This window comes from Camellia sinensis, chromosome 1 (genome assembly GCF_055761805.1).
Source record: "Camellia sinensis isolate YWXY chromosome 1, ASM5576180v1, whole genome shotgun sequence".
Taxonomy (NCBI): domain Eukaryota; kingdom Viridiplantae; phylum Streptophyta; class Magnoliopsida; order Ericales; family Theaceae; genus Camellia; species Camellia sinensis.
In genome coordinates, this window is record NC_138961.1 from 190,135,277 (window position 1) to 190,152,955 (window position 17,679).

Below are 17,679 nucleotides of genomic sequence, written 5' to 3' on the forward strand. Positions count from 1 at the left end.
ACTTGTTGAAATTTGTAGCAATTTACAAGTTGAAGTTAAAACGAAGTAATGCTTAACGCTTGTTAAAATTTGTAGCAATTTACAATTTGAAGTTAAGCCGAGATTATTGTTTATCTTCACTTGTTGAAATTTACAACAATTTACAAGTTAAAGTTAAGCCGAAATCATTACTTAACACTTGTTGAAATTTATGGACAATTTACTAGTTAAGTTAAACCACTATGATGTTCAACACTTGTTAAAAGTTTACAAGAAGTTTGTCTATCCGAGGTGTGTCACCCCGAGAAGATTGTACAAAGAAGGAAAAGTGTGTGAAAGACATGCAGAATATTCTAAGTATAGAATCATGCAGAAGTAATAAAGAGAAGACAAGAGTGCAAGCACTTAGAAAAAGAAAAGTTGCATTAGCATTCACCAAGAAAAGGGCACATCGGCCATACAAAGGCTTACATTGTTCCAAAAAGATAAAGAAGAAACAAAAAACAAGTAAGCAAAAGAAAAACATGAAGCTAAGACTCTTCTCCACCAGATGGTTGAATTTGAAGATCAGATGTTTGTTGAGACGATACCTCGGCCGCCTTCTCCTCCGCGATCTCGGCATCAATTTGGGTAAGGGTCTCATCAATACTCTTATCAGCAAGAAGTGAATCCAATAATACCTTTGGAGGAATCACATCCTTGGGAACCTCCTCAAAATCCTCGTCTTAAGTTAAGTCTAGGACTTGCTCATTTTGAGGAGGGGACATGGACGCAGTAGCCTCCTTTGCTTTTCTCACCGAGGCATCTTCCTTTTCCTCATCTTCAGATTTTGAATCTTCATCGGACTGAGCTGGTGAAGGAAGTGGAGGGAATGGAAGAGGAATATCTTCAGCATTCCTCAGAGGCGAGTCATCAGGGACATTGAGTTTTTTCAGAAGAGACATCCAACCAAGGGTGAAACCCTTGTTGCATGCCTACTTCACTTGAAGTTCATAAGCCTCAGTAACGTCGGTCATGCCTTGAGTATACGGCTTTTCATCAGCTTTCTTGATTTCTGCGTCTTTGGTGGCCAAGGCCTTCTAAAGCTCCTTTTCGGCCTGGGCCACTTTTTCCTCAGCTTCTCTCTTCTGAGACTTAGCCACTTTCCTGATGGCTTCAGCAGCCTCGACCTTCTCTTCGACGTTGGTCTAAGCCTTGATTGCAGCCTCGGCTTGGTCCTCCAATTTTTTCATCTTTGATTGAAGACCTTTGTTGGTCTTCTGGAGGAAAGAGAACTCCTTCTTCATCTCAACCAGCTTCTGTCGATTTTCGAAAGACTGAACAGAAAAAGAGTGGCCATGCTGGATGGCCTGGAGAAAACACTAGGTAAAAGTTATTTCAAAAATTTCTAAGTATGAAAAAGAAAAAGAAAAAGAAAAAAGTGCCAGATGAAGGACACTTACTTGAACAGAACATTGAAGCATCAACGCATAGTTTTCGTATTCGCTCAACTCGGCGTTTCGCTCCAGATCGCCTGGTAACAGCAGAGCAGTGCTAAGCGCAACGCTGACATTGATATCCTCGGCATTATCATTTGCCATGACTGGCTTATCCTCCAAAGTAATTTCGGGGGCCCAGGGGGCAGCAGGCTTCTTAGACCCCGAAGTTGTAGCGGATGATGACTTCGGCTTTTTGGATTTCGGGGAATCTGATGGTTGGGCTTCAGAGCGCCTCTTCCCAGCAGCGGGTTGAGGTTTGTCACTCTCCGCTAACTTTGAGATAGGCAGGGTATCTTCAGACTCAACCTGAGTTACCTTAGGCTTTGGTTGAGCCTTCTTTATTCTTTTCGGCTTCGGTGGAGGTTGGGTTTGTGTTGGCTGCTCATCAACAGATGATGGAATGCTGGCCAGAAGATCTTTTGCAACAAGCTTAGGGCGACCCATCTCGGCAGTAGAGACTGATCGGCGTCGACGGCGGCGCTGTGAAATTGGAACCAAGTATGGAGCTGAAGTTGACGGTTGCTCAGCTGGATCAGAAGTTGACCCCTGATCTGTCCGAGATGTGGATATGGTCTATGGAGATGTGGTAGAAGGTAGAGAGAGGCTTTTCTTCTTCCTCTTAAGGACGTCGGGCAAGGCTAACTTATAAGTTGGGATAAAGTTGAGAAGCAGAGGCGCCTTTCGTTTGTGAATTGGCAAATTCATAAGTTTTTTCAAATCCTTGCTGGGATAGAAGGATTGGCGAAAATTCTTTGGTGGCTGAGGAAGAACTACAAAGATAAAAACAGTACAGACATTAGAACAAGAATATTGAACAATTTATGCAAGGAGATAAGAAAAAACTTATGAAGGGTGGCCCTTACCAGCTCCTTCCCCTAAAACAGTTCGGCTTAAAGGATAAAGATGGAGGTCGTCGTTTGGCTGAAACTCCCAATTGCCTGAGACACTAAAGTAATCGTCTCCAGCTCCCTTGTTGGAGTCTGGGAGGTCGGCTACAATTTTATATTCGGTGGATCTCAGCTTAAGGTAATAGACATAGTCTGTGTCTTTTCTAAGACGACACATGGTGTAACAGTACTAGAAATCAGCAAGTGCAATTCTGGCATTCTCTTGTTTTACTAAGGCTATGGTGCCAGTGATAACTCGGTAAGAATTGATGGCAAGTTGCATTGGGTTCAACTTAAAGAAGTGAAGGACTTGACGGAAAAATGGGTCAAGTGGAAGCCGGAGTCCACACTCGATAAAGGCAACCACAGGGAAGGGCGTAGAGTTTTCTATAGGCATGATGGAGTCATCATCCCCAGCCAACCTCAGATTGACATCGGCTGGGATTTCAAACTCTTGCCTAAAAAATTCCAGCTTAGAGGGGGTGTTTACCCAATGTTCCCACATACCCATGATGTCAGGATAACTAAAGGTATTGGGTTTCAATAAGAAGATGGTTCAAATAGGATTATTGGGACCTCGGCAAAAAACCTAGGTTTTAGTTGGTGTAAAAATTTGTAAGGGATGTTTCAGTTTTACCCTAAAATGTGGGTTCTACAAACAAATCCCAAACCTAAAACTATGGAGATAAAGATCAAAGGCACAGATCTGGAAAAGACACAAAAAACAGAAAACAAAAGCGGAGTTTCAGAATCAAGAACAGAGATGGACTATCAAGAACATGAAGAATACAAAGGGTTGAAGGCCAAGAACAGTGGCAAGACGTGCAAGAAAACTGTGAACAGTACATGTATTTAAGGCATAAGCAAAAAGCAAAATCAACACATTCAGATGTATGATTCACAAATTAATTGTTTGAGCAAGGCAGTAGTAAACAAGAAATTCCAGAAAAACTCAAGAAACTGAAATAAGAAGAAACAGATTGCTTACCAGAAAATATGAAGCCGATGTAAAGATCGCCGAAATCAGACGAAGGTCGTGAAGGCAACAAAATGGTGCAAAACACGCCGGAAGGGGTGAACAGAATAAGTTTCAGAGCAAAAAAGATTGAAACAATGGCGTATTCAGGAGCTAGAGAGATGAAAAGCGAAGAGAAATCGAATGCAAAAGCGAAAAATGAAGAAAGGGGGGAATGTTTTGTTAAAAATGAAAACGGCGGCAAAAAGTAATCAATACGCCTAGAAGAACGCATGCGTCAAACGGCGCACGTAAGAGAGAGACGGCTTGCAAGCGCGTCATGGGCACGGTCCAATAAGGTGGAGACGCATGAATGAAACGGTTGAGCAAATGATACGTGACAGCTCACACACGTGAAAGAATTCCCTGGAATTCTTGTTTGCTGAAGAAAACATGTCGGCCTGAAATGAATGATCTCGGCTGAGGAGTTGTTGAGCCGATGTACAGGAGGAAGTACCGATATAAGTTCCATCACCTCAAAATGCCGAGGTAATAGAACTTAGGGGGCAGTTGTGGGAATATATTTTTTTGTACCGACACGTGGCAAGGTGACGCCGACGTGTCAGCCGAGGTGCCACGTGTCAGGGTCATGACGCCGAGGTGATCTCGGGTAAGCCGAGGTTATCTCCAAAGATATCGAAATCCGAGATAATCGGATAAAGGATAAGGGACAAGAGTCCTAGAATGAAGAGGAGACTTAGTCAAGATGAGGATAAAGCTCTTAGGGAGTTTATCTTTATCTCTTGAGGAGTCCAAAGTAAGTACTGAATTGGAGTCCATAGAAGTCAGGCTTCTAGTGGGACTAGGATTAAGTAAACTATAAAAGAGAGGCACCCCTATGGGTCTAAGGTACGCAATTTATGTTTTGAGTAGTAAGTTTAGCACTTGATTATCTTTGAGAGATATACTGACTTGATCATCAGAGTGCCCCCGGGTGGAAGAACCACCGCCGGAGCCTTCTCTTTCTGTTACAGGTTAGATGAAGTCATCTATTCTGCCGGTGCTCTCTAACTGATTACTAAATGGGCAGTGTGATCAAGAAAATCACTCACACAGTTGGCACTTGAACTTATACTCTTAACAAGAGTGCTCATCACTATAATAATTAATCCTTATTCCATACATATGGATAATTAATGAAAGCCACTAATACACAACATTTATGGGGAAATTAGTAGTAACAATGCTACACTTATGATATTTTTACATCTCATTATGTTTGTCATCGAACTTCTTATTGAATATATATTTGCAATACAGTGTTGATCAGGAAAATGCAGAGAGTTTGGGTTTGGGAGGGTTAACCAAACAAATGTCAAGAAGATCATCCACAGAAGTATATTTGTAGTCTGGATAGAGTTTGGAGGCCTCCAAGTCTTCCTCTGTTAGCTCAAACCTCAACTGATCTCCTTTGATGAATATGTTGTGTAGGATAGCCACTGGTATGTTGTCTGGATATGGTAAAGCTGCAAATAATAACCACCCCAATAAAAATCAGTAGTAATAAGGTAAATTACACTGCTAGTCCTTATATATTATCTTTTGTGTCATTTTGATCCTTATAGTAATAATTGACTAGATTTTGATATTTCATTTTATATTTTGTGTTGATTTTAGTCCAATTGATAATTGTTAAAATAATCACTGAGTGGATCAAGTTTATAATTTTGCTTATAAAAATATGACATATGTCATTCATGTGTGTATTTTCACCCAAAAAAAAAAATGTTAATGATTGTAATCAGTTAGACCAAATTAAGACAAGAGTTATAAGTTTATATTGGGAATTTTTTTTTAAATATTAATGCTTAATTTTTTATATTTTTTTATTTATTTTATTATTTTATATAAAAATAATTTAACAATTCCTACACTAACAACTATCATCAAAACAAACACAATTTTACTTAATCACTTCACTATCAATCCCCTCACTAACAATCCCATCACTATTAATCCCCTCACTATAAATCCCCTCCATTTTACCTCTGAAAACAAACGAGGCCTAAGTGATTAGGATGTATCATGAAAAAAATAATGTTTTATTTTAAGGTTTAATATGTATTATCCTTATTAGTAAATTTACATTAAGATATCCAAGTAATTAAAATTTCAAAATTTTAGTTGAGTGCACTAAGTTACTTTTTGGGTGCAAATAGAATCACTCATTGGGTGGGCATCGACAAGTTGGACTGACAGTCTATCCATCTCAATCCTATTTTTTAAGGATTTGAAAATAATATTTTTAACTCGTAAAGTCAGGTTAGGCCAATATTTTAAGTCTATTAAATTAATGGGTTAGACTTGGAATTCACATCAATAACCCAGCTCACTAGTATATTTATTTTATTTTATTATTTATTTATTTATTTATATAATACATTAGAAAATATACAATCCATTTACTGCAGATTTTATTTACTTAAAATTCATAATCATTTCTAAGAGTTGCTAAAAACATTCCAAAGAACTGATTGTGATGTGTATTATTTATTTTGTTGTCCAATATGTTGTTTAGTCCCAATTATTTGTTTAAAAACTAGTTTGTTTGTTATTTTTTTAAAAACAACCCAGATACATATAGAGACTTGATGGAGGAGTATGAGAATTATATTTTGTAATAAGGTTGGGTTTTGATTGACTAGTTAGACTGTTTTTTGACAAACACAAAATCTATTTTTAATTGGGCAATCTCGGCCAGGCCCGGCAGCGCAATCTTCACCCCTAGGAATAGGGAAAAATAAATAACACTATGGACCTCATTTTTTTAGTACCATAGCTTATGGTATGAGATTATATATTTAATAAAATTATTTATGTTTAACTTTGTGTAATTTTTGGTGAAGGTTATCAAATGTATTAGGATCTTGCTAACCAATGTTCTTGAAGCATAACAAAATAATAATGATAATAAAAGCCACAGGGCACTTTCTTACTAATTTTAAAATATTTTTACATTTTTAATATTAACTGAGAGGGTAATTTTTGGGAAAATTGGGCCGAACTTCGAGTTTGGTTTTTAGGCCCAAAACGCAGTGGACTAGGTAAAAAGGCCGTACAGAATACTCCGACCCAGAAGGGCAAAGTTACTCCGGCCTTGGGAAGACAAAGCTACTTCGGCCCAAGGAGGCAAAATTACTCCGGCTCGAGAAGAGATCGTTACTTCAGCCCAAGGAAGAGTAAAATTACTCCGGTCTGGAGGCAATTCACAGTTAGGCCGGTCTCAGAGTTAGTCCGGTCGCAGTATATTCTGAGAAGACCGGTGTCGGAATTAGTCCGGTCGTGACTTTCATCGGTTAGGTCGGTCCGAACTTGTTACCTGGAAGTTTGATCTAAGCGCATCAAGGTCGAACAGGGCAGCCGAAGTAAAGAGTTGAAGGAGAAGACCGAGCTAAGGATAGTTCGGCCTTCTGTGGCTCGGTATAGCCAAGTTTACTTCGGTCAAAAGGAAGTTCGGCCGTAAAGAAAACCATCCCACTTGGTTTAAGCAGTGGGGGAGGGTGTGAAAGGATAAGCATTATCCTTAAGAGTATGAATCCTAGGAGGACTCTGCATGGAGAAATACAAGTCCTACCAGGATTGTGTCACGGGAAACTTATAAAAGCCTACAAGCATCACCTTGGAGGAGGTAATTGAACATAATCTTTCTGAGAACTTAGAGCTTTGTCTATTTGTCAAGTTTTCTGACTTAGGCATCGGAGAGGTTTCCGGCACACACCCGCCGGCTAGCTCACGTTTGTGTTTTCAGGTGACAAAGCGACGTCGTACGGAGGAGCGTGGATTTGGTCAACAGGATTATACGAGGAGAATTATTTCTTCCCCGTACAATTGGCGCCGCCTGTGGGAATGAACAGACAAGAACAAAAACCTCTTGACTAAGCTTCTCCTTTTCTCATTCAATGGCGCACATTGAAGAACCACCACAGTCCGCCGTCGACGGGTTAACACCAAACGGGGGCGCAAGGCGAGAAGGATTACCCCCTGTCCCTCCAATGGGAGATCTAGAGCCCCAGCAACATAACTCCAGGAGGAGTGGCAGGGGAAGGCGGAATAACAGCCCTCGCCATTCTCAAAGTCCTGACAGACAAAGGAGGAGGATTGATCCTCAGGCCTTGGAAGATCGCGTAAAGGAGCAAGATGAACTAATTCGAAGAATGGCGGCGGACATGGAGACTTTAAAACGCCAGATGAAGACTAAAGATGTGGCGACAGGAGAGGGGCGCAAGCATAAGACGCCCCCTCGCCACTCAGAAAGTCGTAGTAGGAATACTACACCCTCTCAAGGAGAGAGCAGAAGCCTCAGGACAGGCGACACTCACTCCTTATCTTCAAGGACTCGTCACTCCAGGTCTGAGAGGATGAGATCCGAAAGATCATACACTGAAGGAAGCACGTACTGGCCTTCACATTCACACCAAACCAGATCCAGACAAACCGAGCTACCCAGGTCATCCGACTTACGAACCGTGCTAGAAGAAAAAGCACGATGCAAGGAAGATGCCAGGGCAAGGGATCCACACCGAGTTTCGGCCTTACAACGGTTGGCTCCTCGGACGCACGGAAGCGTCGAGGTTGGAATGCCAATACCGCGACCGGCCTACGAACCAACGGACAAGGCATTGGCAAGACTACAGACCTCGCCGTTTGTCCCAGCGATCGAAAACGCACCCTTACCATCAGGCTTCCTTCAGCCGAAGTTCAATACATATGAAGGGAAGACGGACCCGTATTCACACTTGAGCCACTTTCGCCAAGTCATGGCCGTATACAGGCGAAACGAGGCCTTAATGTGCATACTTTTCCCATCAAGTCTGGGCGACCTGGGCCTGACTTGGTTCGAAAAGCTCCCAGAGGGTAGCATAGCCTCCTGGGCCCAATTGGCAGAAGCGTTCGTAACAAGGTTTCGGACAAACACAAAAACACCGGTGGAAATAGACCAGTTACTCTCCATCGACATGGGTGAAAAAGAGACCCTCAGATCTTACAACAGTCGCTACTGGGAGACATTCAACCAAATTGGAGACTGCCCAACCAATCTAGCCATTGCACAGTATAAAAGAGGTCTACCAGTAGGGAATAGACTAAGGGATTCAATTACAATGACGCCACCCCTCACCATGGAAGCCCTGATGGAGAGAGTGCATCAGCACATCAGGGTAGAAGAAGATGGCGCACGTTCCAAAACCAAAACAAGTGTGGCCACGGTACCAGAAAAGAAAACCTCAGCAAAGGTTAATACGGTGGACCGAAGTAACAAAAACGGACGTGGCAGACGAGATAACGGAGAAGACCCAGACAAAAGATGGCTGAGAATTCGCACTGCCATAACCACGGTGTTCAAAAAACCAATATATCGGATTCTGAGCGAAATCAAGGATGAGCCTTTTGTCAAGTGGCCAGCCAAGCTTGGGGAAGCTCAGAAGAATTACGACGACAGATCACGGTGCACCTTCCACAAAGAAAAGGGGCACCGAACTGAGAATTGCACGCCCCTAAGACAACATTTAGAAGAATTGGTGGCAGCAGGCCACTTGGACGAATACATTGAAGGAGGAGCGCAACCGGCCCCCCAAGATCATGACCAACCCAACAGAATGCCAAACGACGCACCACCGCAAGGCATTATCAATGTAATTCATGGAGTTTTTGAACCTGAGCGCGTATGCGAGCTTAGAGGTTCAATCAAGAAGGCTGAACACTTTAGGGAAGTATTAAGTTCCCAACCCGCCATCAAGAAGGGGAGGACAGAGGCAACAAACGTCATGTCCTTTTCGGATAGAGACTTGGAGCGAATTTACTGCCCCCATAATGATGCCCTGGTTGTCACTCTCCGAGTCAAGGACTTTGACGTCAAGCGGATTCTGATTGACCAGGGTAGTTCATGTGAGATCATGTATTACGACACATTCAAGCAACTAAAGCTGCAGGACAAAGACTTGGCACCCGCAGTTTCTCCCCTGATTGGATTCAACTCCATGCCAGAGTGGCCTGTCGGCAAAATAATCCTTCCTGTCAGAGCTGGAAGTGTATCAAAACAGGTGGAGTTCTGGGTATTGAAGGTCCCCTCCACCTACAACATCATCCTGGGCAGAACATGGCTGCATGCCATGCGTTCGGTGGCGTCATCATACCATCAGGTAATGCGGTTCCCCAATGACGCCGGTATAATTGAAGAAGTCTATGGCGATCAGATCATGTCAAAACAGTGCTTCGCCACAGCAAATGGAAGCCGAGCTGCCAAAGGATACGTTCATTCGGTGGAAGAACCAGAGAGTAATGAACTATTCGCTGACGTCGGCAAAGAAGCTGATCAGAAAGCGGTGGAAGACTTGGTGGAGGTAAAAATAGATGAGAAGAACCCGGATAAGTTCTTCTTGCTTGGCTCATCATTGTCCAGCGCTGAGAGATTAGAGGTCATGGAATTCTTGACCTCTAATATCGAAGTGTTTGCCTGGACACCGTACGACATGCCAGGCATTGATCCAAACTTCATCAGTCACCAACTCAATGTCCACCCATCCGCCAGACCAGTTATTCAACGTACACGCAGATCGGCACTCCACCACGCCGAAATAGTGGCAGAAGAGGTGGGCAACCTGCTGGAGGCAGGAGCAATAAGGGAAGTGCACTACCCAAAATGGATCTCCAACACCGTCGTAGTGCCAAAAAAGAATGGTAAATGGCGCGTCTGCGTCGACTACAAAACAGTCAACAAGGCGTGCCCAAAAGATAGCTTCCCTCTACCAAGGATAGATCAACTGGTGGACTTAACGGCAGGACATAACCGACTTAGCTTTTTGGATGCATACAGAGGCTACCACCAGATCGCCATGCACGAACCAGACCAAGAGGTCACTTCCTTCACAACACCAAGGGGGTTATATTGCTACAAGGTCATGCCCTTTGGCCTAAAGAACGCAGGGGCGACATTCCAAAGGATGGTCACCAAGATGTTTGAACCATTGTTAGGCAGAACAATGGAGGCGTACATCGACGACATGGTGGTCAAAAGCAAGGATGAGAATGACCATCTGAAAGACTTAGGCGAGATGTTCCAGATCCTGAAGAAACACAAGCTACGCCTCAATGCGTCCAAATGCGCATTCGGAGTTGGATCTGGCAAATTCTTGGGCTTCCTGGTGACCAACCGAGGTATAGAAGCCGACCCCTCTCAGATCAAAGCGATCCAGGAGTTGGAGAGACCAAACTCAGTCAAAGAAGTGCAGCATCTTACTGGTATGGCGGCTGCACTCAACCGGTTCATAAGCAGATCGTCGGACAGACTACGACCGTTCTTCCAAGCTTTAAAGGCCAAGTTTGAGTGGGATGAAGAATGCGACCGAGCTCTGGAAAGCTTGAAGGAATACATGTCTTCCCCACCACTACTTGTCACTCCAGTACCTGGTGAAGAACTATTTTTATACCTAGCAGTCTCTCAACACGCAGTCAGCGCAGTGTTGGTTCGTGCAGAAGGAATACAACACTTGCCCATCTTTTATGTCAGCAAGACATTGTTGGGAGCCGAAACAAGGTACTTACCATTGGAGAAACTAGCATTAGCATTAATGATGGCATCCAGGAAATTGGCGCACTACTTTCATGCCCACACCATAGTCGTCCTCACGGCCTTTCCATTAAAAGCTCTGTTTGAAAGGGCGAACTTCAGTGGGCGAATTTTGAAATGGGCAGTAGAGTTGGGACAATTCGATATCAAGTTCCAACCAAAGACCGCAATAAAAGCTCAATCTTTGGCAGACTTCGTCGCAGAGTTTACTCCTGGAAGTCATCATATCTGCCCAGTCGACCTGACTGACTTAACCGAACTAGGGACGGAAGTTGACGCCGGAATATCGCAACCCCTAGTGGAAGGTAGTCAATCAAACACCAAGGCAGACCACACCAAGGACAACAAGAAAGAGACGAATAAAGGCTCACCAGCAGTTCAAACAGAGGACGAAGGGCAGACAGCCAACCAGGACTTTGAAGAAAACACCCTTCTTACATCATCTGATCCTTCCACTTGCTGGAAACTATTCGTTGGAGAGATGTGGAAGCTCTTTGTGGACGGAGCATCCAACCGACATGGTGCAGGGCTTGGCATAGTCCTCATCTCTCCAGACGGCCTGGTTATAGAGCAAGCAATCAACCTTGGCTTCCCAGCATCCAACAATGAAGCAGAGTATGAGGCGCTTCTCGCAGGACTCAAGTCGGCACACTTCATAAAAGCAACCGAACTAATGGTATACAGTGACTCACTGCTAGTGGTAAACCAAATTTCTGGCGAATACGAAGCAAAGGATGACAGAATGGCCAAGTACCAAGAGCTAGTCAGAACGGAGATCAAGAAGTTTGATGTGGTAAGGATAGAACAAATTGGCAGGGAGGAAAACAGCCGAGCGGACGAGCTAGCAGGCCTGGCCTCAATGGCAGATACATCGATCCCTCATCCATTACTCATCGACTTCTTACCAAGACCAAGTATAGAAGACCCCGAAGCAGAAGAAGTATGTTGCACAGAATTAGGCCCTTCTTGGATGGATCCCATCATCCTGTTCTTGAAAGACGGCATCCTACCTGAAGAGAAAAAAGAAGCCAACAAAATAAGGGCAAAGTCGCAGCGATTTTGGCTATCTCCATCCTTGGCAATATACAAGAAGTCATTCTCTGGGCCTTACCTCAAGTGCGTTCATCCCAGCAAAGTAGAAGCCTTCCTGTTCGAAATACATGAAGGGGTATGTGGAAGTCATCAAGGGGGAAGGTCGCTCGCCTACAGGGCTATTTCGCAAGGATATTGGTGGCCATATATGCAAGCAGACTCAGAAAAATATGTGAAGAAGTGTGAAAAATGCCAGAAATTCGCGCACCAAATACATCAACCAGCAAGAGAACTCCTACCCTTAACTAGCCCATGGCCTTTCGCAATGTGGGGCTTGGACATAGTAGGACCACTTCCAACAGCACCCGGAGGCAGAAAATTCTTTCTCGCAGCAACAGACTACTTCACAAAATGGGTGGAAGCAGAAGCATTGGCATCAATCAAAGAAAAAGATGTGAAGAAGTTCGTTTGGCAAAATATTATCACTCGGTTTGGCATACCAAAAGTACTGATCTCAGACAATGGAACTCAGTTCGACGGCAGGATCTTTAGAAGCTTTTGTGAAGAGTACAAGATAGAGTTCTACAATTCCACACCGGCATATCCCCAAGCAAATGGGCAAGCAGAAGCATCAAATAAAGTCGTCTTGGATGGACTAAAGAAAAGGCTAGAAAAAGCAAAAGGCAAGTGGGCGGATGAACTTCCTCATGTTTTATGGGCCTACCGCACCACACCTCGGCGATCAACAGGAGAAACACCATTCTCCTTAGCATATGGAATGGAAGCGGTGATCCCACTAGAAGTTGGCCTCCCCACAATTCGAAGCGAAAATTTTGATCCAGACTTAAATGGAGAAGCCATAGCCTTAGAACTCAACCTTGCAGAAGAAAGAAGAGAAAGAGCAATGGTTCACATCGCCGCCTACCAACGAGAGTTAATCAGAAAATACAGCAAAAAGGTTCATCCAAGACAGTTCAAGATTGGGGATTGGGTACTACGCAAAGTAATGGGGAACACCTTAATCCCAGGAGACGGCAAGTTAGGCCCAAATTGGGAAGGTCCTTACAAGGTGGTTGGGTTAGCAGGCAAAGGGGCATACCACCTAGAAGACAAGGATGGCAAGGCAATCCCTAGGCCATGGAATACGGCCAATCTCAAGTTATTTTACTTTTAGCTTTTCCCTTTTTGGACATATGTAATTTTTTCTTTCCTTCAATAAAATGAGCAATTCTTTTTAGCACAAAATATTCTTTGTAAAAGTTAGTTTTAGAAACTATGTTTATTGCAAGCATTCTATAGTTAGCTGGAAAAACGAACTCGGGGGTTGGCTGGATTAAACCAACACCCTTCCTAAGCCCAGGATAAAGATCCAGGCTACAGGACATTTGGTCGGAATAACCAAAAACTAGAAGTTAGCTGGAAAAACTTACTTCAATAGTTGGCTGGAATAAACCAACACTTGTTACTCTTCAGCCGAAGTAAGTGCAAGGCTGAAGAGTGGTTGGCTGGAATAAACCAACACTTGTTACTCTTCAGCCGAAGTAAGTGTAAGGCTGAAGAGTGGTTGGCTGGAATAAACCAACACTTGTTACTCTTCAGCCGAAGTAAGTGTAAGGCTGAAGAGTGGTTGGCTGGAATAAACCAACACTTGTTACTCTTCAGCCGAAGTAAGTGTAAGGCTGAAGAGTGGTTGGCTGGAATAAACCAACACTTGTTACTCTTCAGCCGAAGTAAGTGTATGGCTGAAGAGTGGTTGGCTGGAATAAACCAACACTTGTTACTCTTCAGCCGAAGTAAGTGTATGGCTGAAGAGTGGTTGGCTGGAATAAACCAACACTTGTTACTCTTCAGCCGAAGTAAGTGTATGGCTGAAGAGTGGTAGGCTGGAATAAACCAACACTTGTTACTCTTCAGCCGAAGTAAGTGTATGGCTGAAGAATGGTTGGCTGGAATAAACCAACACTTGTTACTCTTCAACCGAAGTAAGTGTAAGGCTGAAGAGTGGTTGGCTGGAATAAACCAACACTTGTTACTCTTCAGCCGAAGTAAGTGTATGGCTGAAGAGTGGTTGGCTGGAATAAACCAACACTTGTTACTCTTCAGCTGAAGTAAGTGTAAGGCTGAAGAGTGGGTGGCTGGAATAAACTAACTCTTGTTTCTCTTCAGCCGAAGTAAGTGTAAGGCTGAAGAGTGGTTGGCTGGATTAAACCAACACTTAATACTCCTCAGCCAAAGTAATTATGTCGGCTAAGGAGTGGTTGGCTGGTAAGTATAGTTTAGCCAACCAAAAACCGAAATAACACTTGGAGTAATAGAAGACATTACAAACGCAAGCATACACACAATAACCGGAATAAGAAGAAGTAAAATTTTCATTCAAAGAGAAGTCATTACAAGGGGGCTTAGTTCGGTTACAAAGGAGAAAAAGTAAAAAATCAAGAGAAAAGTTCATCAATTTCAGCATCGAAAACCGCATCAGCATCAACTTGAAGACCGGTCTCCGGAGGGAGCTCATCCACACTAGGGCGAGCCACTTCGGCTACGGTTCCACTGGGAGGTTCTACAGTTAGGTCTTCAGCAGTGGGCACCGACCGAACTGGCTGGTCCACATTTTCGGCCGGAGTATCTTCATTAGAGGCATCATCAGAGTCATCTTCCAAAAACTGTTGTTGCAGAGCAGCCGCGTACTCCGCCAGGGACTTCGGTATAAAATAATCTGGAGGGTTGAAGACCTCGGTCTGTTGATCTTGACCGAGCTTCTCCACTGCCGCCCTCCAGCCGCATTTAAAGAACAGCTCCTTTGCAGCATCACATTGTTGGACGTAGGCGTCTTCGGCCTTCTTGTAACCTTGTTTATAGCCCTCCTTTTCGGCCTCCACCATGTTTTTTCTTAATTCACGTATTTCGGCGTCTTTCCTCCTCTCAAGCTTCACCAACTCCCGCAAATACTTGTCCTTCATAACGATGGCAGCTTTCTGCTTCTCCGCTTCCGCCGAATTAACTAGATCGGCAAGACGGCCGTTTTCTGCTTCTAGCTCAGCCATCCTCTTTTCGGCTTGTAGTAGTTCGGCCGACTTGGCTTCGGCTTCCGCCATTGCCTGCCTTGTGGTTTTGCGGAGCTCTTGGACTTTCCTATAAGTGACATTGTTCTTTTGCAAAGCCTGGCAAAACAAAAATCTCATCTCAGCCGAAGTAAAAGTTAGAAAATTTAGACAGGATAAAGCAGACAGCTACTTACCAAGATCATGGACTTGGAAGCAGACCGAATTGATTTCATTTCGGTGTTCAGTTGCTTCAAGTGGTGCTCCATGTCCTTGGGGAGGCACACACTTTTGGCCAGGTTAAAGGCCAGTTGGTGGTCTTTTTCAGCCACGACCGAATCAGTGGCTTTGATGTTTCGGTCATTGAAGATCAAAGGCGGAGCCCACTTCGGAGAACGAGCTCGGTCAGTTTGCTCTGGTTGGGAAGCAGGACGAGGACTTTGGGGGACGGATTCGACTTCGTCAACAAGTTGCTGTTCGGCTGACGCAGATCGGGCGCGTTTTGAAGGGCGCGATGAAGAAGGCCGTTGTGAAGGAAGGGCTACGACGGCGGGCTGAACCTCAGTAGTCGGTGTTGCTTCGGCCCTAGTAGTTGCGGTCAGGAGGGCCCTAACTCTGCTCCTTTTCGCCATCTCTTCTTCTGCTGTTAGAGGGACAAGCCTTATCTCGGGCAAAGTTGGGTCCGGCTCCGGTGCTTCCTCGAGAAGAAAATCGGTTACCTTTGCTTTGCGGCGACCGCTGTAACGGTAGGTCGGCTCGAAATTTAGAAGCTTGGCCCAATCTCTTTCTTTAACCCGAAATGCGGCTCGCAACACTCCGAGGTTGGGATAGCTATACAAGGAATGGAGATGGGCAAAATCTGCAAAAAAGAGAAGTGTTAGTTCGGCTAATAGACTAAACAACCGAGATAACTTACAAAGCAGAAGACCGAAGTAAAATTACCAGGCTCTCCCATTTTCCAATTTATAGGTCGGCCAGGAATTTGAGCCTGAAAATCCTCAAAGTTCCCAGAGACCCAAAAGAAATCATCATCGTTAAGATCTTTGTCCGGAGTGTGCTTAATTATCTTCTCTCGGCGGCGGCGAATTCTAAGGTAATATACCCACCCAGCATTCTTTGAACCGATGGAATACTGATGGAATATTTCGGCTAGGCCGAGATTTAGTCCGGTTTGATGATTTAATGCGGCTATTCCCATTATGATACGATATGTATTGGTAGACAGTTGGGTGGGGCACAACCTAGTCTGTCTAAAAAATTCGCAGATTAGCGGTTGAACAGGAAACCGTAGTCCGGTTTCTATTATGGATTGAAGGGTAAAAGGGACGAAGCCTTCATTGTCCCAGGGAGTAGCATCTTTCTTGGCCAATACCAGTTGGACATCATCAGGAATCTGGTAGTCCTGCCTAAATTCGGCCATGCCACCAGGGGTTTCGACTAAATATCTATACTTACCCATTTGTTGTATAAATTACGAATAAATTATTTCGGTACAAAAATTTGGCTCAGTAGCTCGGTTGAGCACACGCAGGAGTGTCTGGGCAACCTAAGTCTGCAAGGTAGAAAACAAAGGGGTTAAGCACAGATCGATTGACCGCGCTACAAATTATAAGCAAGATATACAAATCCTACTTCGGCTTAGTGGGCTGGTTCTACCTCGGCTCTTCAGAATGTTTGTTAGCACGGTTTTGAGCACATTAGACCGGTTTAACGTCTAGGGGCAGCTTTCTGAGTTCGGTCTAAAAAACTAAGAAAGCTGGTCTAGTCCCAAGGCCTAAAACGGTTACAGTATGAGGAAAGTTACTTCGGTTGAGCTCTTAGGGGCGGCTTTCTAAGTTCGGTTTAAGAACTAAGAAAGCCGGCTTGGCCCCAAAATCTTAGCTCGGTTATAGACCGAAGTACCTAGTTCGGTATGAGCAAGCTTGTTCGGTGATCCTATCTTGGCTAGAGTGGGTCAAAAGAAACTACTGATATTCCTACAAGTTCTAGTCCGGCTATGTTCTGAATCTATTCACATATATGACACAAACAGTATCCAAGTTCGGTCGGGACGTGATTCTGGATCAAAATCGAAATTTTTTCTCTAGGGTATATGACATATACATAGAGTTCTAAATAGAAGTACAAAAGCGAATCAGAAATGGACAAACTGTTTGCAAAAAACATACAGAGCATGGAAAGCAAAATACGAAAACAAAGAAAGCAAGAAGGATAGGCTTGCTTACCTGTATAAGAGAGAAGCTAGAAATGGAGGCAATGGCAGCAATGGAGGCACGAACACAGTAAAACTCAAAAACTCAGGAACCAGGGGAGAAGAGAAAGTGAAGAATCGAAGGTGAGTGATTCAAGAAGGAGAAAGGCTGTTTTGTGAAAAGGGAGAGAGAAAATAGGCGGCAAAAAGAGGCGGGAACAGTACGAAAATTCTGAAGGACGGCGTGACAGTTGGCCACAGCCTATCAGAGTTTGCCACGTGTCACGGGAATGGGAAGCGATACAGTCGCTGTGATTGAAGAGACGTTTTTGACCGGACATAGTTGTACCCGAGGTAAACTTAGCCCGGCTGGAAAGGCTAAAGGATTTTTAGCTCGGCTGAAAAAGCATGACAAACTCTAGCTCGGCCAGAAGGCTGGTAATCCCAATCATGTTGCATAAATGGAATTAAGGGGCAATTGAGAGGGTAATT

The 17,679-nt window shown here is 44.0% G+C and overlaps 2 protein-coding genes across 2 annotated transcripts in view; both read right to left on the reverse strand.

Annotated features, from left to right (window-relative positions):
* Positions 1-321: 321 nt before the first annotated feature.
* LOC145823944 (uncharacterized) lies at positions 322-4,319 on the reverse strand. The gene is made up of 2 exons (XM_082923519.1): positions 1,422-4,319; positions 322-1,328 (listed from the first exon to the last, which is right to left on the reverse strand). Exons 1-2 carry the CDS (start codon positions 1,899-1,901, stop codon positions 1,167-1,169), a joined length of 642 nt encoding a protein of 213 aa, XP_082779645.1. The 5' UTR covers positions 1,902-4,319; the 3' UTR covers positions 322-1,166.
* Positions 4,320-4,431: 112 nt separating this feature from the next.
* Positions 4,432-17,679, reverse strand: part of LOC114265191 (isoeugenol synthase 1) — a 40,022-nt gene continuing 26,774 nt past the window's right edge. The window contains exon 5 of the mRNA XM_028205965.2: positions 4,432-4,825. Within this exon, the coding sequence (XP_028061766.2) occupies positions 4,626-4,825 (200 nt within the window). The 3' untranslated portion in view covers positions 4,432-4,625. The remainder of the gene's footprint in view (positions 4,826-17,679) is intronic.

Coding starts and splice junctions, on each gene's coding strand:
- LOC145823944 (XM_082923519.1), bottom strand. CDS start 1,901: ATGGGTCGCCCTAAGCTTGTTGCAAAAGATCTTCTGGCCAGCATTCCA. Junction 1,329..1,421: donor TGCTTCAATGTTCTGTTCAA/GTAAGTGTCCTT, acceptor TGTTTTCTCCAG/GCCATCCAGCATGGCCACTC.